This window comes from Nelumbo nucifera, chromosome 2 (assembly GCF_055504915.1).
Source record: "Nelumbo nucifera cultivar China Antique chromosome 2, China Antique-T2T, whole genome shotgun sequence".
Lineage (NCBI taxonomy): Eukaryota > Viridiplantae > Streptophyta > Magnoliopsida > Proteales > Nelumbonaceae > Nelumbo > Nelumbo nucifera.
Window position 1 is genome coordinate 72,935,163 of NC_142650.1, and position 23,928 is coordinate 72,959,090.

The 23,928-nt window shown below is 36.4% G+C and overlaps 2 protein-coding genes across 2 annotated transcripts; one reads left to right on the forward strand and one right to left on the reverse strand.

The window, feature by feature from the left end:
* EGY1 (Peptidase M50 family protein) lies at window positions 1–16,851 on the forward strand. The gene is made up of 10 exons (XM_010268396.2): window positions 1–831; window positions 1,279–1,743; window positions 1,885–2,025; window positions 6,739–6,840; window positions 7,190–7,401; window positions 13,045–13,095; window positions 13,183–13,252; window positions 14,833–14,901; window positions 16,461–16,511; window positions 16,600–16,851. The coding sequence occupies exons 1-10, from the start codon at window positions 511–513 to the stop codon at window positions 16,756–16,758; spliced, it is 1,641 nt and encodes a 546-aa protein (XP_010266698.1). The 5' UTR covers window positions 1–510; the 3' UTR covers window positions 16,759–16,851.
* A 2,960-nt stretch (window positions 16,852–19,811) lies between these two features.
* Window positions 19,812–21,841, reverse strand: LOC148802323 (uncharacterized). The gene is made up of 4 exons (XM_088897870.1): window positions 21,411–21,841; window positions 21,198–21,255; window positions 20,678–21,102; window positions 19,812–19,938 (listed from the first exon to the last, which is right to left on the reverse strand). Exons 1-4 carry the CDS (start codon window positions 21,839–21,841, stop codon window positions 19,812–19,814), a joined length of 1,041 nt encoding a protein of 346 aa, XP_088753996.1.
* Window positions 21,842–23,928: the final 2,087 nt, after the last annotated feature.

The following is a 23,928-nucleotide window of genomic DNA, read 5'->3' on the forward strand; positions in this document are numbered from 1 at the left end:
ACGCTCTGCCACAGCCAAACGAAAAACGGGTCGAGGAGCTCTCTCTCTCTCTCTCTCTTCATCACGGACCCTTACAAATCTCTGTGCATTTGCTTTCTCCCGGTCGAGATTGAATTCGGATTGGTTTTCTCCTCGTAGGATTTCGGTTTCTATTTCAAGTTCAATCTGATTAAACACAGTGTTTCTGTTCGAATTCGATCTCTCTGTGCATTTGCTTTCTCCCGGTCGAGATTGAATTCGGATTGGTTTTCTCCTCGTAGGATTTCGGTTTCTATTTCAAGTTCAATCTGACTAAACACAGTGTTTCTGTTCGAATTCGATCTCTCTGTGCATTTGCTTTCTCCCGGTCGAGATTGAATTCGGATTGGTTTTCTCATCGTAGGATTTCGGTTTCTATTTCAAGTTCAATCTGACTAAACACAGTGTTTCTGTTCGAATTCGATCTGCAAAATGAAACTGTCGTTCCATTGAGTCCTAAGTTGCAAAGTTTCTACCGAGGTTTACTTGAAAATGGGAACTCTGACGAGTTATTATTTCACTCCTCTGAACCTCAGATTCCGATTATGTCCGACCGGAAGAGCTTACAGTGGAAGAAGTCGAATGTTTGAGAATAAAAATTCAAAGCATCCGTGTTTCTTGTGTAAACAAAGATTGTATAAGGAGGTTTTCAGGAGACGCTTTGATAATTTTAGGTGTTTTAGTAGCAATGGGAATGAAGAAGAGGATAACGTGTCGAAAAGTTCAAACTTGACGGCTACGACCGAAGAGGCGGAAGAGAGGAACGTCGATGAACTCAAGTCGGACCAGACTCCCACATCTATCTCTTCCAGGGTACTTCCCATTCCCTCCATTTATTTATTATTTTTTTTCTGGTTTCTAATTTTAGTATTTTTCAGTAGTAATGAGGTTCATTTATCTTTTTAACTTATTCTTGGAATTATATTGGATTTTGATTAGGTTAGAAGTGAATTAGTTAGATACCTCATTGAACAGCCCGCAATCTCTCAATTACCATGCTTTTGTCTCTAGGATCTGCTATTATCTTAGTACAACTTCTAACTCTCCCCCCCCCTCCCCCTTCCGAAGTTCAATAATTTCACTTGTAAATGCACTTTACATAGTTTATGTGTTTAAGCGAGGGGCAGAATTAAGAAAGAACAAAAGAACAGAAAAAATGTTGAAAATCAGGAATATAAGTTGTTCTATATATTGAATGACAACTGTGGAAAATGATGTGGAGATGGTACTGATTCTAGCTGTGGGTTTTCTACTTTTCAGCCACCAGATATTTCTCCTATGGGACCCGCTTATAATAGTTTCCAAGTTGATTCTTTTAAACTGATGGAACTTCTTGGACCAGAGAAAGTCGATCCTAATGATGTAAAACTGATTAAGGAAAAGCTTTTTGGCTATTCTACTTTCTGGGTGACCAGAGAAGAGCCATTTGGAGACTTTGGTGAGGGCATACTTTTCTTTGGAAATTTAAGGGGTAAGCGGGAGGAGGTGTTTGCAAAACTCCAGCGTCAACTTGCTGAAGTCAGTGGCAACAAGTATAACCTATTTATGGTGGAGGAACCCAATTCAGAAGGAATGGACCCCCGTGGTGGGCCACGAGTGAGCTTTGGTTTGCTGCGGAAAGAAGTTTCAGAACCAGGGCCTACTACACTTTGGCAATATGTAATTGCTCTATTGCTATTTGTTCTTACAATTGGCTCCTGTGTGGAGCTAGGAATTGCATCTCAGGTGAGTCAATATACTTTTTATGAAATGATTACTCTCCAGATTTTTTGACTTTTCTCCCTGCTGTCTCATTTATGTTGAAAACCAAGCTTAGGCTTATTAACTGTACTTGAAAAATGCCTACTTTGTTTTCCTTTGGAGCAGATAAATAGACTTCCTCCAGAGGTAGTGAAGTACTTTACAGATCCAAATGCCATTGATCCACCTGATATGCAGCTGTTATTCCCATTTGTGGATTCTGCTCTGCCACTAGCATACGGCGTCTTAGGGGTTCAGCTATTTCATGTGAGTCTTTTTTCCGTTGTTTTTAATTGAATATATATATATCCGAACCCATATAGTTGGTACAAGGCTTAGATGATGATGATGATATATTTTGGATCAGGGTGTCACTGCTTTGCCATGTATGAAAATATTCCACTTTTGCTTTCAGTATTAACAGGGTAGTTTAAGGTAACAAAGTTTATTATTCATCAGGTGGCTAATCTGAGTTATCCACTCCTCTGGATTGACCTTTCTATGAGTATATGGCTGTTGGAAGCTTTGGTATATTGATGTTAAGCTTATCTCAAGAGCAGGGATTATTTTATTCACATGGCAAGGATTTTTGGTCTCAGATTTTCCCTACTAGTTGAGAATTGCAAGAGAAACCTGTGGGGCTTTTTTGAGCCCCAAACCAATTCACATGGAAGATTTATCTGTTTTTCTGACTTCATTAAATGACTCAACTAGCAGATGCATTCCTATTAAATACACATTGATTTCTAAGTTTTGAACTTGATTTAATTGTTCCAAATTTATTTGAGGACGATGAGCATTATTAACCTTTTAAGCTTTTAAGGTGGGATAGAGCAGTGTATTGTATGTTTCTCTTGATGCTAAATTTTGGATTTCGTTTATATTGCATTAACTATTGACATTGCTTATGTGAAGGTCAATTGCATTATAACAATATCTGATTGTCTGAAATGAATGACATCCTAGACTTGCTTACTTTTTTTCCTTACCTTTGTTAAACTGTAAAAGGATTGCTGTCACATATTTTATATGGAAAACCCTGAAGGTTCTCCTGCACCATTTGCTTTTTGTTAGTTGGGTCCTTGTTTATACTATTTTGCACAGGTAATCTCTATGGGTTATGGTGAAAGAGTTCAATACACAACCAGTAGATATGGGTCCCCTTTGTGCATAGTCATCTAGGTGATGCCCATGCAGCTATATTTAGTAGTTTTTTTGATAAGTAAACAAAGAAACTTTATTGAAATTTATAATCCCACAATCATTACAAGAGGCCCAAGGAGAGGTGTGAGATGCAGCTTCTCACAGAGAAAAAAAGTCAAATTACAAATGAACCCAGAACAAATGAACCTTTTTAAGCCCTTGCTTAGTTTAATTATCTGCCACCCATTAGCTGATCTTCTTTCCCATCGAATTCTTGAAGTCATATTGCTTGTAAGCCATTTAAACCTTTTGATTTCATCATCTATCTTGCTAACTGTACCACTTGAATTACTTGGAGAAATTCTCCTCTAACTGAGTCCCCCACACCACCTGGTCCTGAGAACAGTGCAACAATACTTCCTTTATTTCTGGAAAGCACCCCCTACACCTGATTGACCTGGGTTGCCCTGGCTACTCCCATCAAAGCTAAATTTAATAAAATCTTCTTCAGGTTGTGACCAAAGTGAAGTAATCTTTTCCTTTTTTGAAGAGCTTTTTGCCACTAAACCTCAATTTAGTTTCACTTGTCAAATGATAAAACAGAACTTTCACTTTATCATAATATTGCTCATAGGACTAGAGATCAGCAAGGGTGCAAATAAAAGACTAAAGTGCCACTTCTCAAATGTACATTCTACATCGTTAACTATTGACCAGTGAATAAAAGAATGCCAAATAAACAAGGAAATGGAAATAGCGAGGTACTGTTGCATTATTATTTATAACACTGATATCTGCAAACATAATCAAAGAGATATAGACAAGCCTAGAATCTTTGGCATAGCAACTCTGGTAGCAGTTTCAAACAGGTCCATATGTAGCCCATATCATCCTCTGGTCATGGGGCAAGTTTCAGCACAACAGCCTGTTTCAGAACAAAAGATTTTCTGTGCATCTTTAATATTAAAGAATTGAAAGAAATATATTTGGAGGCATTTTCTTCAAGCTATGGAAATCAGCTGGGTAATGCCAAATTCTGTGAAGGATCTGCTGTTGTGTTGGCAGATCGAGGGTCTCAGCAAGAAAGGTATCTTGGTTTGGAAGACTATCCTGGCCGCTGTGCTTTGGACTATCTGGATTGAAAGAAATAACAGAATTTTTCAGGGCAAAGCTAAATCTTCAGAGGAATTGGTGCAGAAAGCTGTGGGTAAACTTCTGTCCTGGGTGTCGGCAACGGAGGTGCTTAAAAATCAGAATTTGAGTCTGTTGTTTAGATCTCAGAACTGGATGATGTATCTGTAATTTGTGGTGTCTCTAGGCAGCCTCTAATGGCCTAGGCTCCTTTGTACTGGTTCTTGTTTTAATAAATAACCTTACCTTTTAAAAAAAAATATTAAAGAATTGAAAGTTTAGTGATAAAATAACAAAAATTTAAAACTTTCAATGTCTATAATCACTTGGGAAAATGCCCGGTACATTATTGAGGTGGAGCTCTTAAGTAGACTGTGGGACTGAAAACATGGTTAATTTTCCAATCCATATGGTTGCTATCTGATTTGTGGTTTAAACTGGCCACATCATTTCTTCATGTGCCCAAATCAATACATGTTATTTCTTGTCGCAAATTTTACAAGCACTGTTATGTCTGTCAATTCAATCTGGGGTCCTTCTTATGAAGACTGCTATAGGTGGAAGCTCTTTTTACATGAAATAGCAAAAATATCTATAGAAGATGAGACTTAAGAAATTCATATAAAAACAAGTATGGTGGATAGCAGATAATCATAAAAGGGCAGGTATCAGATATCACCATCATTTTCTTCCATACATCTAAAGTGACCTAGAACATCCAAAATTAAGCACACTGATGCCAGATAGAGGGAGAGCTGAAATCAGTCTCAAGAACATTATTTTTATGGTGTATACAAGATGAGTCTTTTATCTCGCAAAAAAGATATAGTGAGATAGTGAGATGGAATACAGTTCTGCAGTCCACATAGATTTTCCCTACATTCAATTGGTTGAATGCTATGTGTTTTCCCTTGTTGATATGCACAGTCATTATCATCATCCAAGCCTTATCCCAACTATACGGGGTCGGCTACATCAGTCCTTGTTTGATATGTGCAATTCCCATGTTAATACCTTAATCAGTTTACTTGTTTTTATCAGCTGGTATTTCAGTTTAGGGACCATATCTAGGTCTTTTCCATTTCCTAAAAAGAGCATATTCCCTTGATTAATAGATTGGGAATCCTTTTTCTCTTTGATCTACTGTGCTTTTGTACTTATCTCACACACCTTGTCATTTTTACTGCTCTTTTCATGTGGTACTTTAGAACTTGAGCATTTTATTTGCAGCAGTAAATTATAGCTTCATTGATATATAAGTTTGATAAACTCCAGGAATGCTAGAAAAATGGAATTCAGAAGATAGTTTTTGCTGACTATGCATTTATAATAAAGTTTATCATAGGCTTAGAGATCCCCCTCCTTTGTGGGATATGCCATCACCTGCTGGGCTTGAAAAACTGAGCAAAACATTTCCTACATGGTCTAAGGGTTCAGGATTGCATGAGCATCAGCCATTAAAGTTTAACTTTATCCTTCCTGCCTCTGGAGCCATCCAATCAGCAACAATCTGTTGTCTTCTGGTAGTAAAGCTGAGAGCAGGGGAGATTGAACTGAAACTCTCCTCAACTGCCACCCTTCTTTTATTAACTTAATAATAGAATGCTAAATTACAACTTTGGCCGTATTTAAGAAAATAAAAGAAATAAATAGGATAAGGACAAATATAACCCTGCTGACCATATACAAAGAATAAAAGGAATTCCAACAATATGTAAATTTTGTACTTTTTCTCAAATATTCTTGCGTTTCTTTTAGTCCAAATTACTCCATAGTGCTGTTTCCTTGGTGTAATGTCACGAGATTTTCCCCTTTCTGTGTAAAGGAAGTGATTGAGGTGAGAATGAGTCTAATACCCTAATATATCCAACGGTAGAGACCAAGAACAACCAAACAGAAGAAAAATGTGATTCTTTACCTGTGAATTGAAAGTAAAAGGAGAGAGGAATAAGTCATGACATTCTCTCCACTCTTCAATTATAGAATGCACATATGAAGGGAGAGAGACCATTCTAAAGAGAAACTAGAAACAGTTGAGGGGATGGAGGGATGATATATAAGGATTTGAAAAGGAAGTAACAAGAGAGGGACCCTAACAGATGCCAGATTCTTTTATCAACCCCATTTTGTACAAGAAAAACATTCTTTATAACACCCAGAGGTCTAACCACCTAACTGCTGTAATATCTCAAGCCCATCCAAAAACCAAAGTCCCAAGTGAGACTAGCCATGGAAAATGTAATTATATTAGAAATAAATTGACATAGAGGTAAGTCTCCTTACCACTGGTTTTCCCAAAATTTCACCCTAAGACCGGCAATGGCATCAACCTACTTGCAACTTGACCATGTCTATTTGCAATCAGGTCAAAGCTTCTTAGCTGGCATCTGCCTTGCTCCAGTTCAAGTTCTAGATGTCCCTTTTGCACGTCCTGGTCACCTTTATGTTTTGTGCAACCTTTAATGATACTGATAAAATAATCTTTATTAGATATTTGCTCTATAACCATTACTACATCTATATGTCATTATATCAAATCCTATATATTTTAGTTTGGAATAATGAATTTTCCTGATAATTTCATGGTTTGTATTTGTTCTTTTACTTGTCAGATAATCTTTGTTCTTCTTAATACTCTTTGTATATATTTCGTATTTGTACATAGATTACTTTGTTTTTCTCTTATTCTCTATTTTCGACAAACAGGAGGTTGGGCATTTCCTGGCTGCATTTCCAAAGAAAGTAAAACTGGGCATTCCTTACTTTATTCCTAACATTACACTTGGCAGCTTTGGTGCAATAACTCAGGTGAGCAATCTTTTGCAACCTACCTGAATATATAGATGGTATTTGATAGAGTTTAATTATAATTGATTTTGGATTTGGGAAATATTCTGTGCAAATCTGTAGCTGATGAATCAAGTGAAAATATTTTTGGTAGGAAAGTTTGGAAATTAATTATATGCAGTTGATTTTTTTTTTTTCATTTTGCTTTCCTTGTTATTTTCTTTCCATTGTTTTGATACTTAGTTGTTGAATAATAACATTGTCAGTCTAAGTCCGAACTATTTATGTATGTGACAAATGGTGGAAGGGGTGGGATGAGGGCTTTGATCTTATGCCATATTGCTCATTTTCTTCCTATCAATTCTTGTAGTTCAAATCTATTCTTCCTGATCGAAGGACAAAAGTTGATGTCTCAATTGCGGGTCCCTTTGCCGGTGCTGCACTTTCTTTTTCAATGTTTTGTGTTGGCCTGCTGCTCTCATCAAACCCAGATGCTGCAGGAGATTTGGTGCAGGTGCCTTGCATGCTATTCCAGGGTTCTTTGCTTCTTGGGCTCATCAGCAGAGCAACTCTTGGTTATGCGTATGTCTTGTCTTTCCTGTCATCAGTTCTGTTTGAGGTTTTTCATCGTTGCTGTCTGGGTTTGTATAATTTTCTTGTTAAACTAGTAAATGTCCATATGCTTCACACGTGGAAATTTTAGATGACGACAACAATGATAGTAATAATATGTTTCCAAAATTTTCAATAATTTCTTTTAAATTAATGTGTACAACAATAATTCTTATTTATCACACTTATTTTTGTTTAATTTGATAAATATATGATATTAGAGATGTGCCCAACTGATTTTTACAGATTTTGTTCATTTTTTAACTTTTTTGTGTTTTATCTTTTTTTTTTAATTTTTATAATTTAATTATGGCATCAAAGGTTAACATATTTGACTTAAAATGTGGAACTATTGACCTATCACCGAACGTGAGAACAACTTCGCTTTTGGGTTGGTTTTTAAACATGGATTTTATATGGCTAAAAGTATTGGAATTATATCTAATTGACAGAATTTATTTAAAGCAAACAAAAAAATGATAGAATTTATTAGTGAGAAAAATAGCCTAAATATAGGATTTAATGAGAGAGAATGGAAATTAATACCTTAAATATAAAACTTAGTGAGAGGGAATTGATGAGGTAAAAAGTAGTTCAAATTACATTTTCTACCCGCACAGTTAGGGAGGGACCAAGTTAAAAGATAAGGGCATTTTAGTCAAGAATAAGGTTCAATTAAAACTGATGGGAGTTAATACCTTAAATATAATAGCTAATGAGAGGGAATTAAATAAGGTGAAAAGTAGTAGTTCAAATTACTCATAAAAAAGGTAGTAGTTCAAATTACATTTTCTGCCCTCACAATTAGAGAGGGATCAAATTCAAAATAGGGGTATTTTAGTCAAACAAAAGTTCCACTCCCTAATTTGTACTTTTAATATACTATAGATATAGATTTGTTAGTTAATCTGAATTTTTTAAACAGAGTTGTCGATTGGTCCATCAGATTTCAAAATTAATAAACTTGATTTTTTTTTTTTTTTTTTAATATCTTCTGAAGGGCTACACAACGGGGGGTAGCCCATAGCCCCCAACCCAGGTGCAGGCGGGATTTGATCCCAAGTCTCTGCTATTATCAGGAGGAGATCTTACCAATCAGCTGATTGACACCTTGCAAATTAATAAGGGTTTCTAGCATATAAGGGCAACTTTTGGGGTTTAATATCAATAAGAGTAATATATTTAAAAAAATTTCAAAAATAGGTTAACTTTTTAAAAATAATATCAATAAAGGGCAAAAACATTGTTCATTTTCTTCTTCTTGCCATTTGTTCACCAGAGCCGCTGCCCGCCTCCACCTCCGGCAACGTTGCCGGAGATGGGTGGAGACAGAGGTGGCAGCGGCGGTGGGCAGCAGCGGATGGCGGTGGGTGGCGGCTCTGGTGAACAAATGGCAAGAAGAAGAAAATAAACAATGATTTTGCCCTTTATTGATATTATTTTTAAAAAGTTAACCTATTTTTGAAATTTTTTTAAATATATTACTTTTTATTGATATTAAACCCCAAAAGTTGCCCTTATATGCTATTACTCCAATTAATAAACTTGATTAATCTATAAGAAAGATTTCCCAATCTGGGAAGAGCAGGCATTCGGGGAGTGATTAGAAATCACTAGCGAGTGGTGGTAGTGATGTATTCAGGTCCAGTTGGTTTAGGAGACTTGGTCAAGGTTGAAATCATGGCACTCTTACAAGGAATGAGACTAGCACTGCAGCTTGGTCTCAGAGATGTGGAAATTGAAGGATACTCACAGCTAGTCATTCATTGGACAAAGAAAGTCAAATCAGCACCTTGGAAATATAAGCATGCTTTTAGGGAAATTGATGTCATAGCAAAACAAATTTTAGTTTCAGCTGGGTGAGGAGAACTGCAAATGGGGTGGCAGATATTCTAGCCCAACAGGGAGTTGACAGACCAAACTTATTTTGGGCAAAATTGTAAACTTGTTTGACTAGGGTGTGTTGGAAGTCTCCAGTGGTTGTATTAACCTTTTTTTAGTTTATTAATGGAATCCTTTTGCCAATAAAAAAAAAACTATAAGAAAGATTTCTTTTCAGGTGAGAAACAGATCATGGGGCATAAGACCCTGTTATCTTTTATTATTATTTTTCTTGATCAATAACTCAGAGAACTGATTTCATTAAAATTAAATAAAGCAGTACAACCAGAAGTTGTGAAGGATACAAAAAGGACACCAGATGTCCAAAGCCCCAAATATTACATATAGGCCTAAAAACATAGACCATCTTTGTACCCCTTGTTTGGCTAAACTATCTGCCAAACTGGTGGCCGATCTTCTAACGCAATTAATTTGAATCAACATATCCCTGGAGAGCCTTTTGAACCTCTTAAGGCCATTCCTTAGGTGCCAAGAGACTCCTTCCTCTTTCCTTAACCAGTCCAAAATTGTTTTGGAATCACCTTTAATAATTAACCTTTCTAGGCTCAATTCCTCAGCTTTCCAAGCCCAAATACAGCAGCTAAGAATTCTGTTGATGCAACATTACTTTGCCCAGATGAACCTTAGAATAAGGTACATACAACCTTCTCCATCCCTGATAACTCCTCCAATTCCAGCAGGGCCTGGATTGCCCACACTGCTCCCATCAGAATTCAGTTTCAACCAGCCACGATGTGGGGGAGACCAGAACACTGTTTCAACATGTCTTCTAGAAGCTGAAGCAGCTATAGTCCCCCAAGTTCTGAAGAAACCATCAATCTGGAAATCCGAGAACAAGCTCAATGTCTTAACCAAATGAGCCACTCAGAGGGTTATGGTCTCAATCAATGCTTCCTTAGTTCTCTCCATTTCCCCCAAAATTCTAGAGTTTCTTTCCTCCCAAACTGTCCAAACAACTGCTGCCTTTGTATATTTCCACATCAGTCTACCTCTTTTAGTAGCGCACTTGCAAACAGAAAGGTTAAACAACCCTCCCAAGCTAACAGGAGAGAGCCACCTACAACCAAAAAGTGAGGCAAACCACTCTCAGATAAAGCAACAAAGGAACAGGAGATTAAAAGATGAAAAGCAGTCTCACCATTAACCTTGCACAAGCTGCACCAGTTGGGGGACAAGCACCAGTTTGGCGTTTTTCTTTGAAGCTTGTCACAAGTATTAATGCAACCATGAAACACTTCCCAACAGGAGGCACTAACTGTAGGGGGAATGGGAGGACACTAGGTTTCCTTTACTGGGAAAGAAGGGGAAGGAGAGGGAGAGGAAGTTACAAGAGAATTGAGAAAAAGATTTACAGGTGAAAGTCCCAGTTGAGTTACCCCATCTCCAAGAACCACAAAATTCAACAAGGAGAGCAAAGCAGAAACAAGGGGAAATTCAGACTCTTTTAGGTTCCTAATGAAACCCTCTCAAAAAGATTAACTACCAGCTTCAAGTTTTCCACTCCAGATCTATTGTCCCCCTCACATAAAACTAGAATATCATCTGCAAATTGTAGGTGAGTTACCTGAATTCTACCCCTTCCAACTGACCAGCCCTTAATCAGCTGCATATTGCTCTTAAAATCAGCTTGCTAAACACCTCAGCTACTAGGGTAAATAGGAAGGGAGACAATGGATCGCATTGTCTGAGGCCTCTAGTTCCTTTAGAAATCCACTACCAACCCATTGACAGGAATTGAATAATGAGTAGACTGCAAGCACCCTCTGATCCATTTGCACCAAAGCTTTCCAAACCCACAGCTTCTCATGATCTTAATTAAAAAACTCCTGGTCCACAAGATCACAAGTTTTCTCCATATTTAGCTTCACCACAACTCCTTTCTTCCTTAATCTCTTCTTTTGGGCTTTGACACACTCTTTGGAAATTAGGATCTAGTCTACAATTTGCCTATCTTGAACAAAAGCCCTTTGCAATTGAGATATAAGTGAGGGAAGAACCTTCTTGACTCTAAGGGATAGAACTTTAGCAATTATCTTATAAATGCTCATAACCAGACTGATAGGATGGAAATCATTGGGATGGGCAGCGCCAACTTTCTTGGGGATCAAAACTATAAAAGTTGAGTTCATTACCAAGCTACTTTTGCCCCTCATATGGAATTTCTTGAAGACTCTAACCAAATCATTTCTAATTATCTCCCAACAATCCTGGTAGAAAGCCATTGTAAAGCCATCTAGCCCTGTTGCTTTAGATCTGTCCATTGAAAAAATTGCTTCCTTAATTTCCTCCTCTTGAAACCTTTTCTCCAGGATCTCTACTTGATCATTTCCCAAAGTCTCCCAATCAAGATCTTCAATTGACCAACTCTCATTAAGTGGTCTATGAAAGATTGACCTAAAGTGATATGCAAAGGTCTTGTCTATTTCATTGTGATTAGTAACCTCAGTCTCTCCCAAGCTTAAGGAAGTAATTAGGCACTTTCTCCTTCTGTTGCTTGCAATGGCATGGAAGAATCTCGTATTACCATTGCCTTCCCTGAATTTCTGTTTCCAATAAATTTCCTCTTTGAGAAGAGTAACCTCAGTTCCTTCTAGGTTCCTTCATAGACCACTGTAAATCTCTATCACTATCTGATAGGGGTCCTCCATTTCCTTTTTATCAATCTCCTCAATCTGGAAATCAGACTTGTTTTCTTTTTCTATAGTCTCCCAAAGGTCAATTTATTCCACTATTTTATTCTTTCTTTGATCAGCTGCAATTTCTTTAAGAACTTTTAGCCTTCCCAAATAGGTGGTTGAGCCGGAGTATCTCACCAGTCCTTAACTTTGGCTTTGAACTCTGGATGGGTAAGCCACATGTTTTCAAACCTAAAAGGGGATGGGCCACCATCAAATCTCTTTTGGAACAGGCAAATTGGCGAATGATCCGAGGTGACTCTAGGCAATGTTCTTCCCAACAAATCTGTCAAATGCTCTTCCCAATCTAGAGAAACTAAAAGCCTGTCAAGCTTAGAGAAGATTGGATTAGCTTGAAGATTTGACCAAGTTATCTTTTATGACTACTATAACAATGAAGAAAATTACATTTGTGCTGGGCAGCAGCACTGGTAAAGATCAATAAGAAATAAAGAAAGACACACGGCCCACTATCTACAGGCACATAACTAGCGTCAAATAAAATAAAAAACATAAGCAATGGTACTATGAGCAGAAACATAAACTAAATAGGATACAATCCACTCTTTCCTACACTCCCCTTCAAGCTGATCATATATGTCAATCATGCCTAGCCTGCTAAGAGTGAACTGTAGTGCAACCTTAGGAACTCCTTTAGTGAATATATCTACCAACTGTTCATCTGTTGTGGCAAATGGATTGTAAACATCACCATGGCAACTTACTCATAAATGAAGTGATGACCAACCTCTATGTGTTTGTCCTGACATGTTGTACTGGATTGTATGCAATATTAATAGTAGTGTGGTTATCATGAACTAGCAACAATGGAATTTGAGCAGCTATATCCAACTCCTCTGGTAGAGACCTCAACCACATGATAGTTTCTGTGTATCTGCCTCAGCAATAACATTCAGTTTCTGCATACCTGAATGTTCACTTGATTACAATATTTGATTCTTATACCAACTAATATTTTTTGTTTATCTTCCATTCATTTTTTTTTTATTAATGTTTTGTTAATATCTACGTGCAGTGCCATGCATGCTGCCACTGTTTCTATCCACCCTCTTGTGATTGCAGGCTGGTGATGTAGCTATTCTTGAATGTTTTTTATATATTTTAGGTGCTTATGCCATGCATGAAACACTTACCATCTATGCTTTTTCTTCAGGTGTGGTTTAACCACGTCAGCTTTTAATATGCTTCCAGTAGGCTGCCTAGATGGTGGGAGAGCTGTGCAGGTATACGTCTTTCTTCTCTAATCTTTGAACTAGAAATATATGGTATCCTGGCTAGCCTAGAGGTAGCATAATTGAATATGGACTTCACACTTCCTGGCTCTGAAACTAGGTTTCCAAACTCAAAGTCTATACCTCACTGCCTGGTTAGTGTGAAATAAGATATAATAAATCATAACAGAACAGGAGCCTGGGTTTTCTTTCTACCAGCAGCTATTTCACTTTTTCTTTTACTATTTCATTCATCATATTTTTTGATGAATTTTTACTATTTCATTCATCTGAAGCATAGTTACAACATCCAAGTCATCCTTGAATAATCATCCATAAAGATTATAAAATACCTGTAGCCATTATATGGCTTGGCTTTAATGGGACTTCAAATGTTAAAATGAAGAAGAAGAAAGGAACTAGATACTTTACTTTCAACTCTTAAACTAAAAAAGACTCTATGGATCTTACTCAACTAACAAGATTGACAATCCAAATATGACACATGACTCAAAGTAGTTATCAATGACTTCAGCTTTTGGAGTGATAGATGACCAAGACATAAATGCCACTAAGATGGAGTAAGGGATGATTATAGAGCTACTTTTGATCCACCTCCAATGTTAAGGTAATACAACCCTCCATCTTCATGCCCACCACCGATCTTCTTTCCTATCATTAGATCCTGAAAAACATAGAATTGGAGGGAAGAATGTAATAGAATGGTTAAGGGATTTAGTTTACTTGCTAACAAACATGAAATTGAAGGAAGGTTAGAGATAATGAATGATGAAGAGACATAATCCAGACCACAAACTGAAGATGTAGCACCATTGGCTAATTAACAAACTGTGAAGAAGAGGACTAAGATAGGGGCAACACACTTGGTGACCCAGTCATATGATTGAAAGCTCCAAAATTAATGATCCAAGTCAACTGTTTATCATACTCTTCTCATGAGATGCTCACCTCTCCTTCTCCTTCCAAGTAGGGGTGATCATGGGCCAGGCTTAGCTGGGTTTTACCCTAGACCCTAGGCCTGAAATATAAGCCTGGGCTTGGCTGAGCCAGGCCTAGTTCCAGCCTTCCGGGCCTATGATTAAATGCGTTTGGATTTCAGATTTGAAATATTATATTTAAATATATGCATTTAGATTTTAAACACGTGATTTAAGCTTACAAAAGGTAAAAATATGAAAGGATGTTTAAATGTCTTGGTGGTTTTTGAAAAATTTTATTGTAAAATGTTGACAAGACATTTAACTATTACCATGATCAACATTTCTAAATGCCACATCCTCTCTCTCTTGTAACTGCCAATGCTGGTAACTGTCTCTGTGAATCCCAAGGATACCCTATGTATCTGTACAAACACCTTGAGCTCTATGCATACAAGGTGCATGTACTGTTCCTGGAAGATAAAATTTTCCCTTAATCAACTGAGTTATCAAGAAAGATTACTAGAACTGCCATCAACTTCATGATAAATTATTTTTGGATAATAGTGGAGATCTGTGTGTTATTTAAGAACTAAATGTCTTCCTATTTATTAAGATTATGTTACTTTTCTAACATTCAATTTGTTTTCTTAGGGTGCTTTTGGCAAAGATGCACTGGTTGGATTTGGCTTGGCAACTTACACGCTGCTTGGTTTGGGAGTGGTATACCTTTATTTTTCACTGCATATTCTTTTGCCAATAAAGTTCAACAACATGTTGAATTCAACTTTAGAACAAGTTGATATTAATATGTTTCTTATTCTAGTATTTAAAAAATGACTGGTTGTTGAGTTCTTTATTTTTGGTAATTACTTGACTGTAAAGATGTCTCATTGCTACAGTAAGTTACAACTTAGCCCAAAACATTGCTTCCCTTTCTATCCCTTGTTTAGCTAACCCATCAGCTAAAGAATTAGCTGATCTCTTAACCCAACCCATCCTGATTTCCATCCCCCACACCAGCCACCTGAATTAGCTGATCTCTTTCTTTTCTACTTTTCCATAGCTCTACAACCTTCCTGTGTTTTTCTTTTAGGTTTAGTAGGTGATCTTCCCCTCCTTTTGTCACTTATTGGGCTACTAGGTTCTAGTGATTGCACTGATATCCAGTTCTTTCATTTATTTTCTTGCCACTCATCCCTCTCTCAACACTCATTTCCCCTGCACTCAATTTATGGACACACTGCTTGATCTCTCAACTCAGAATTTAATAACATTGTCCCTAAGGTTCAAAATATTGATACGCACGAATATGCATATTGGGTGGTAAAGGTGAAATTTGAACCTTGACTGTCCCAACTATATGGGGTTATGGGTACATAAATTCTGTTCCAGCATCCCTTTTAGCTCTCTGCACATAACATTGCTGGTCTTTAGCTCTCTTTTAAAATTTACTTTTCGATGTGAATGCTGCTTGCCAATAATACAACACTCTAGATCCACTTCTCTGGCTCATCAAGTTCACTTGAATTATATGCACAAGCATCTTCTTTAATCTCTTTCTCATTATGAATTAACAAACCAATGAGGCAAAAATGGTCAGTTTACTAATGAGGCAAAAATGGTCAGTTTACTCATCAAGAATTTATTTGTTAAATTTCTTTATCCTTCCTCAAGAATTTATTTGTTAAATTTCTTTATCCTTCCTCCTTTAATTATCGGTAATCACCCTTTTCTGAACTAAAAAGGGATTTTCTGTAAGGTTGGGAGGGAAGGAAGAGCCAAGATATGATTATGTGCATACTTTCATGTCTGGAGATTTGGGATTTTCATGGAGATACCCTGTGTCAGAATTGGAGTGAATGAATGATGAACTTTCAGGACCATTATATGCTGATAACCTTATTAAAAATTTCCCCTATTTCATCTTTATCATCACTTGGCGATGTATGTTGCTTCCTTTATTTTAATAAATTTTCTTTTTTATTTACCTTAAAAAATGTGACGAGTCAAAATTAAGCCAATTGCCCTGAATTTGTATGGCACAGGCAGGAATTGTTCTTTTTGTCCTAAGGCTCAGTTTGGAAAGAGTACAAATACAAATATGTACAGTACAAATGTATACTAAATAATACAAAATACAAGGTTTTGCGCTCTGCATATTTGTATTTGTACTCCTTCCAAACTGAGCCTAAATTCAAAATTATTTTTTTCGTTTACTTTGGTTTCTTCCAAAGAATCTATATGCTTTTCATGAATCTCATTTCCATCCTTTCTTTCAGCTTGGAGGACCTCTGTCACTTCCTTGGGGGCTTTATGTGTTGATATGTCAGGTATGAAAAAAAAGTTTTAAACTGGTCTTACATATGTTCATAGTTTATCTTCCTTCTCTTCTTAATCTTGTGGATTTTATTTATTCAGAGGACTCCCGAGAAACCATGCTTAAACGATGTCTCAGAAGTAGGAACATGGAGAAGGACAGCTATAATAGTTGCTATAGTGCTTGTTGTGTTGATACTTCTTCCTTTGTGGGATGAGCTTGCAGAGGAGTTAGGTATAGGTCTTGTAACCACATTTTAACTCACATAAGCATATATCTCTGTACAAAATCCAATTTTGAACAAAATTCAATTTTAATTGATAAACTTTACCCAGTTATGTCCTATTTGACCCATAATATTTTCTTCACTTCTTTTTTATTTGCATCCTACTTCACTTTCCCCACTATATTTTTGTAATTCTATACAGTGCTTCTTGTGTGTGTGTCTATATATATATTAGGGCTGGCAATCTTGGCCCCAACCCATTTGACCCACCCACCTTGGAACTCACTCATTCTATTGGCGGGTCAATATGGGTCGAGTAATCCATTAGGGTTAGGGTGGATTGGGTCGAGGGTACCCATTAGGGTCAAGGTGGGTTGGGTCGTGCGGGTCAGGACGGGTTGGGTTTATACTCGCCAAATCTAAAAAATACAACACTTAAAGTGACTCGAACTTAGGTCTCTTAGTGTGCACACATCTCATTATGAATCCAAACCGCCATGTCACATTTCATTTTGTGATTGCAAACGAAATAAAATAGATTTTATTAACTTTTGTGTTCAAATTCAATTTTACATGCAAACACTTTTACAAAAGTAATTTTATAAAGTAATTTTATGAAAAGTACTTTTACGAAAGCACTTTTACAGGAAAACACTTTTATAGAAGTACTTTTACGAAAGTACTTTTACAAAAGCACTTTTACATGAAAGCACTTTATGAAAGTACTTTGCGAAAGTGAGAATCACTTTTAGGAAAGCATAAAAGCATTTTTATAAAAACACTTTTACAAATGTACTTTTACACGAAAGCACTTTTATAAAAGTACTTTTATGAAAGAATAAGAGCACTTTATAAAAGTACTTTTACGAAAACACTTTTATAAAAGTTATGCATTTTTTGTATTTTTTGGTATTTTTCTAATTGTTTTTGCAAATTTTTGGTATTTTCTACATTTTTTAAAAAAAATTCTAGTATTTTTCTTCATTTTCTATAATTTTTGGTGCTTTTCTACATAATTGCTGCATTTTTTGGTGTTTTCATGCATTCTTGCAATTTTCTACTATTTTTTTTTTGCAAAAGTTTTGCATTTTCTTCAATTTTCTAGTTTTTTTTTGTATTTTCTGGTATTTTCTGTTTTTTTGCTATTTTTTGCATTTTCAGGTACATGGGTTGACCTGACCTGTTTTTTTGTCATGTGGCAGTCTTGAGAGAGATAATTCTCTCAAAAATATTTTTTTTGGATATATCGGTCAACCCAACCCGTTTCTGTCACATGGTAGTCTTAAGAGATGATTTTCTCAAAATGTTTTTTTTTTTCTTTTTTAATTTCCAGATATACGTGTCAACCTGACCTGGTTCTTTCACGTGGCATCCTTAGAGAGAGATATTCTTTGAAAAGTTGTTATTTTCAAGTATATGGGTTGCCTCAACCCATTTCTGCCACACAGTAGTCTTTTTTTTTTTTTTTTTTTGTAAAATGAAAGGTATTTTATTAAATCAGATAATAGTACAAAGGAGCCTACTCCAGTAGAGGCTGCCTAGAGCCACCTCAGATTTACAAATGCATCCAAGACCGAGAACTAAACAACAATCGCATGTTTTGATTTTTAAATTCCTCTGTTACCGACACCTAAGACAATAATTTGCCCACAGCTTTCTGCACCATTTCCTCTGGATATTTAGCTTTACCCTAAAAAATTATGTTGTTTCTTTCAATCCAGATAGTCCAAAGCACCGCAGCTGGAATAGTGTTCCAAACCAAGGTCCCTTTCTTGTTGAGACCCTCAATTCTCCAACAATACAACAATTCCTTCACAGAATTTGGCATTACCCAACTGACATCCAAGGCCTGAAGGAAATGCCTCCAAATATAAATCGAAACTAGGCAATGCAAAGAAAGATGCTCAATAGTTTTTGCCAACCCACCACACAAGCCACATGACATGTCCAGAATATGAATTCCACGTTTCATTAGATCAACATGGTTAGACACTTATTTAAAACCATTGTCCAGAGCAGAAACTTCACTTTAGAAGGACTAGTTGAGTTCCAAATTTGCCTAGCCGGAAAGTTCACATGACTTGAACTTGTCAACTTGTTGTACATAGACTTTACAGTGAACCAACCATCAACTTCCCATTTCCATCTCCAAGCACCCTCCTTGTTCAAGTCAACCCTCTGATTGTGAAGCAAGCCCAACATATTCACATACTCTTTTACTTTCTAATCAAAGAGGCTCCTCCTACAAAGCAGATTCCAACCAATAGAATTAGCAGAAGCATTGAAAGTCTCAACAACAGAGGAATCTTGATTCACAGAAATTTGATACAAGAGAGGAAAGGCATCTTTCAGACACACTTCAGAACACCAAGAATCTTTCCAAAATTTAATTCTTTCCCCATTTCCCAATTTATATCCGATTCCTTCCTCAAATAAAGTAGAAATCTTCAAGATACCTGTCCAAATGGAACTAATCCCTCTTGCAATAGGACACTTGGATCTCCAATCACCCCAATCCACTCCATATTTATCCACAATAAGCTTTCTTCACCATGCATTTCTTTCATTTGCAAATCTCCAAAGCCATTTACATAGGAGGGCAGAGTTGAGGTTCTTTAATTTTCTTATTCCCAACCCACCAACTTCCTTAGGAAGACACTTGGTCCCAGTTTACAATATGAACCTTCTTCTCCTCCTCCCAACCTCTCCAAAGAAAGTTTCTCTGTATTTGCTCCAATTTATTTGCTACTTAAGATGGAATAGGGAAGAGGGAAAGGAAACAAGTAGGAAGATTAGAGAGAGAGCTTTTTATCAATGTAACTCTCCCCCCAAAAGAAAGATATTTAGCTTTCCAAGATGCCAATTTCCTCTCCATTCTCTCAATCACTGGCAAGTCTTAGAGGAAGTACATTTAGCTCCAAGGGGAAGCCCCAAGTACTTGACCGGAAGATGGGCAGTCTAACAAGCCATTACTTCTGCACAATCATCTAGATTTGTAACATGACCTACAGGGATGATCTGAGATTTACTCAAATTAACCTTGAGGCCAGACACCACCTCAAACCAACTCAAAATTTCAAGCACCACCTACAACTGACTTGGGGAAGCATCAACAAAACATAAAGTGTCATCAAAAAATTGAAGAATATTAACTTTTTCCTTGCCCGACGCAATTGCAAAGCCATCCCAAAGCCCATTCTCAGCAGCCTTCTTGCTAAAAAGAGTTAGAATTTCCATGACACAAATGAAAAGCAAGGGAGAAAGATGGTCACCTTGCTTCAAACCTCTAGAACTCCCAAAAAACCCCGTCAGTTGCCCATTAACTAAGATGGAGAACTTAGGGGTCTTGACACAAATTCTGATTCAGTTTCTCTAGTTCTGCCCCAAATTCATTTTCTTCAACACCAGGTTCAAGCAATGCCAGTTTACATGATCATAAGCTTTTTCAATATCAAGTTTACACATAACACCCAGGGTCCCCTCTCTTCTTCTGGATTCCAGCAATTCATTAGCAATGAGAATTGAGTCAACCAGTTGTCTACCGGGGACAAAAGCATTTTGATTGCAAGAAATAACACTGCCTAACACACATTTCATCCTTTCAGCCAAGATTTTGTAAAAACTATGCAAGAGACTAATGGGCCTAAAATCCTTTATATTGACAACACCCTCAATTTTTGGAATGAGAGTGATGAAAGTTGCATTTAGGCTTCTTTGAAACGAGGCATTAGTATGAAATGCCTGGAACACCTACATCAGATCATTCTTCACAATATCCCAACATTTTAAATAAAATAGATTAGAAAACCCATATGAACCCAATGACTTATCACTTTCCAGCTTCTTTACTACATCATTAATTTCCTCTTCTGTATGGCCTCTCAATCCAGAATTTCTGCTCTTCATTTAATTTATTGAAATGCAACTAGGAGGGAAAAGGTCTTTGAACCCACCTCTCTGTATAAAGGTTCTTATGAAAAGTAGCAGCAAATTTAACCTCGGACCTAGACTCACCACTCCTGTCCTCCCACACCAGCTTGCTGATTGAAGAGATCCTAGCACGAGCATTTGCCATTTTATGAAAGAACTTCGTATTTTTATCCCCCTCTTTTAGCCAAATAGATTTAGCTCTTTGTCTCCACTTCATCTCTTCCTTTACTACCATCTTATCATATCTGAGTTTTGCAATTGACCTCTTAAGTCTCGGATCTTTAGTCAAGGGACCCGCCTCTTCAGTTCTGTCAATCTCGACAATGGTGTTCAACAAAGCCTTCTTTTCAATATCCAACTTCATATTCTTCTCCATACTCCAAATTTTTAATTTATCCTTGATAGCTTTTAGTTTTGATGCCATAACAAAAGAGCAAGAACCCTCCACCTGCAACTCATTCCACACAGATCTGATTAAGGGGATAAGATTTTCCTCCTCAAACCAAGCATTTTCAAATTTAAACAGGGATTTGACTATCTTACAGAGACCACAAACAAACTGAATAGGACTGTGGTTGGATACTGGTCTAGGAAGGGTAAGCTGCATGAAATTTGGAAAAAATTCATCCAAGTTCGGAGATACCAAAAATCTGTCCAGCCTTACCAGTTGGGACTGATTGATTATTAGTCCAAGTGAATTTATTACCCTGAACTGGAACATCCATTAACTCCATACTATTAATGAAGCCAACAAACATGTTCATCAAGCTAGTTCTTCTACTCCTTGTATTCTTCTCATCCACCGAAATAATTGCATTAAAATCACCCCCGATTACGCAAGGATAATTTTGAGGGTCTCTCAAGTCTGCTAATTCCTCCCAAAAGGCCGCCCGAAGATTTGTGTCAACAAGACCATAAACGTTTGTAACTTGAATAAGCTTTCCATCTTGTAATTTCAACCTTAGAGAGATTGAGAAGTTACCAATTCTGTTGGAAACCAAAGAATAGAAAGTAGGGTCCCAAAGGCTCGCAATACCACCAGCACTCCCAGAAGCATCCAAGGCCTTCCATCTGACCTGACCCTCCCCCCAAACACTTTGAACCGTAGCAACATCAAGACTCTCTAGCTTAGTTTCTTGGAGCAAGACTATCTTAAACTTCGATTGTTTCACGGAATCACATACCATCACCCTCCTCCTTCTCGATCCCAGACCTCTAACATTCTAGGAAAGGATTTTCAATTCCATAGGATTTAACTGATAACAAGAACCCATACCTCACAACTTCTTAGACCCCCTTGCTACCCCTTCATTGCTCCCCACCTTATCATTTAGACTCCATGTTAATCTCATCATTTCTCCACTTCTCTTTGTTTTTGTTCCCCCTTTTTTTGCCGCCAATTTTCCCCCCTCCATAAGCACTCTTTGTTCAATCCCTTCCTAAAATTTGATAGTTTCAGCTTCCATCCCCTCCATCGATATTCCCAAGAAATTCACCAACCTCAGGAGTTTCGACGTCACCCAAGAAGAATGATTGTTTTCAGACACACTATGCTTACCTCCCTCTACATCTAATAAATTAGACTTACCCTTGTTTCCTATCAAGACATCTTCTTCGCTTCTCCTCATTGGCTCAAGACTTCCTCCACTATTCCCCAACTCTTTGGATTGGTCATGACTGTTTCCCTCATTCTCTCTTTGAACCTCCTTTCCCAACATTGCAATAGGGGTCACCACCACCAGTCTCTTCCACTGGTACCAGAGGAAGCTCTTGAATTTGTTGCCGCCTAGTATTTGCCTCCAACGAACCTTTTGAAGAAGACCGAACCTTTCGGAAAGACGAAGCAGCCTGACTCAGGTCTCTTAGCTTCATTTCCTCATAATTTATATTGTTTGTACATAATTTCATGATGAATTTTGTAAAAATATATAATTATTAATAATATGAATATTATTAAATATCAATTACTTGTTGAATTTAATAATCCATAAAATTATAGTACTATTTATACATAATTTTGTTATTTTAACAATTTAAAACCTAGTTATGTTAAATATTTCATCATTTAACTAATTATTTAAAATCTTAATCTATTTATTATAATTAAAAGGTATTCAGTAACTATTTAAAATATATTATTAATTGATTTAAAATATTAATTATAATATTTTGTTATTTAAGATATTTAGTTATTGAAGTATTTAAATAATATTTCATTTGTAATGTTAGATTTTTATTATTTGAATAACATTTAGATTGAATTATTCAGAAAATCATAATTTGTATTGTTTGTACATAATTTCATGATGATTTTTTGTAAAAAATATATAATTATTAATAATATGAATATTATTAACTTGATTATAATTTTTTTGTCTTTTTAATAAATATTTTAAAGTAATTATATAATTTTGTTAGAATATTTAAATAATTCTTAAAATTTTTAATTCAAACTTTCTATGATAAATAAGAATTGGAGATAATTTAGGAGAGAAACTCTCTACTAAATTTGAGATAACTTAGGAGAAAGTTGGGGATAGTGGGGGAGGTTGTTTAGGAGAAATTATAGGATATTAGTTTGTTTTGGTTATTGGAGCATGTGGGAGAGACACATATGGGTCTCTCCATGTGGGAGAAATTTTAGAATATTAGACTATTTTGGTTATTTTAGGATATTAGCCCCTGGTTCACAAATCCATATAAATGTTGGTTTTTGACTATTATATTGTTTATTTCCAAGGAAATTACCACATTACTCCTTCGAGACACATGGGTCCACATGTAACGCACGTGGAACTATACATATGGATCCATGTGGCATTATTACCATAAGAACAACGACAACAACAATAGCAACAACAACAACAACAACAACAACAACAACAACAACAACAACAACAACAATCGGATTATGCAAAAAAATTGGATTATGCAAGAAATAACAAAAAAAAACTAGGATTTGCATATTATTAGAGTAATATTCCAAAAAGTCCAACAAAAAATCGGATTATGCATATAAATTGCTATATTATGCAAGAACATTGAAACAAATGTCTAAATAATGCATTATTATTTGAGCAATATTCCTAAAAATCGAAACTATTAGACAATGTATGACCTTAGCTCCAATCAGCATGATGTACATTATGACATTTATTGTAAATGAATAAAATACATATTTGATTCATGTTATTGTGGTGTGTTTCTGTGTAATACCCTTAAACTAGACACATATGAGACTCGTGTTAGTTTAGAATCTTCACAACTGTTGGAT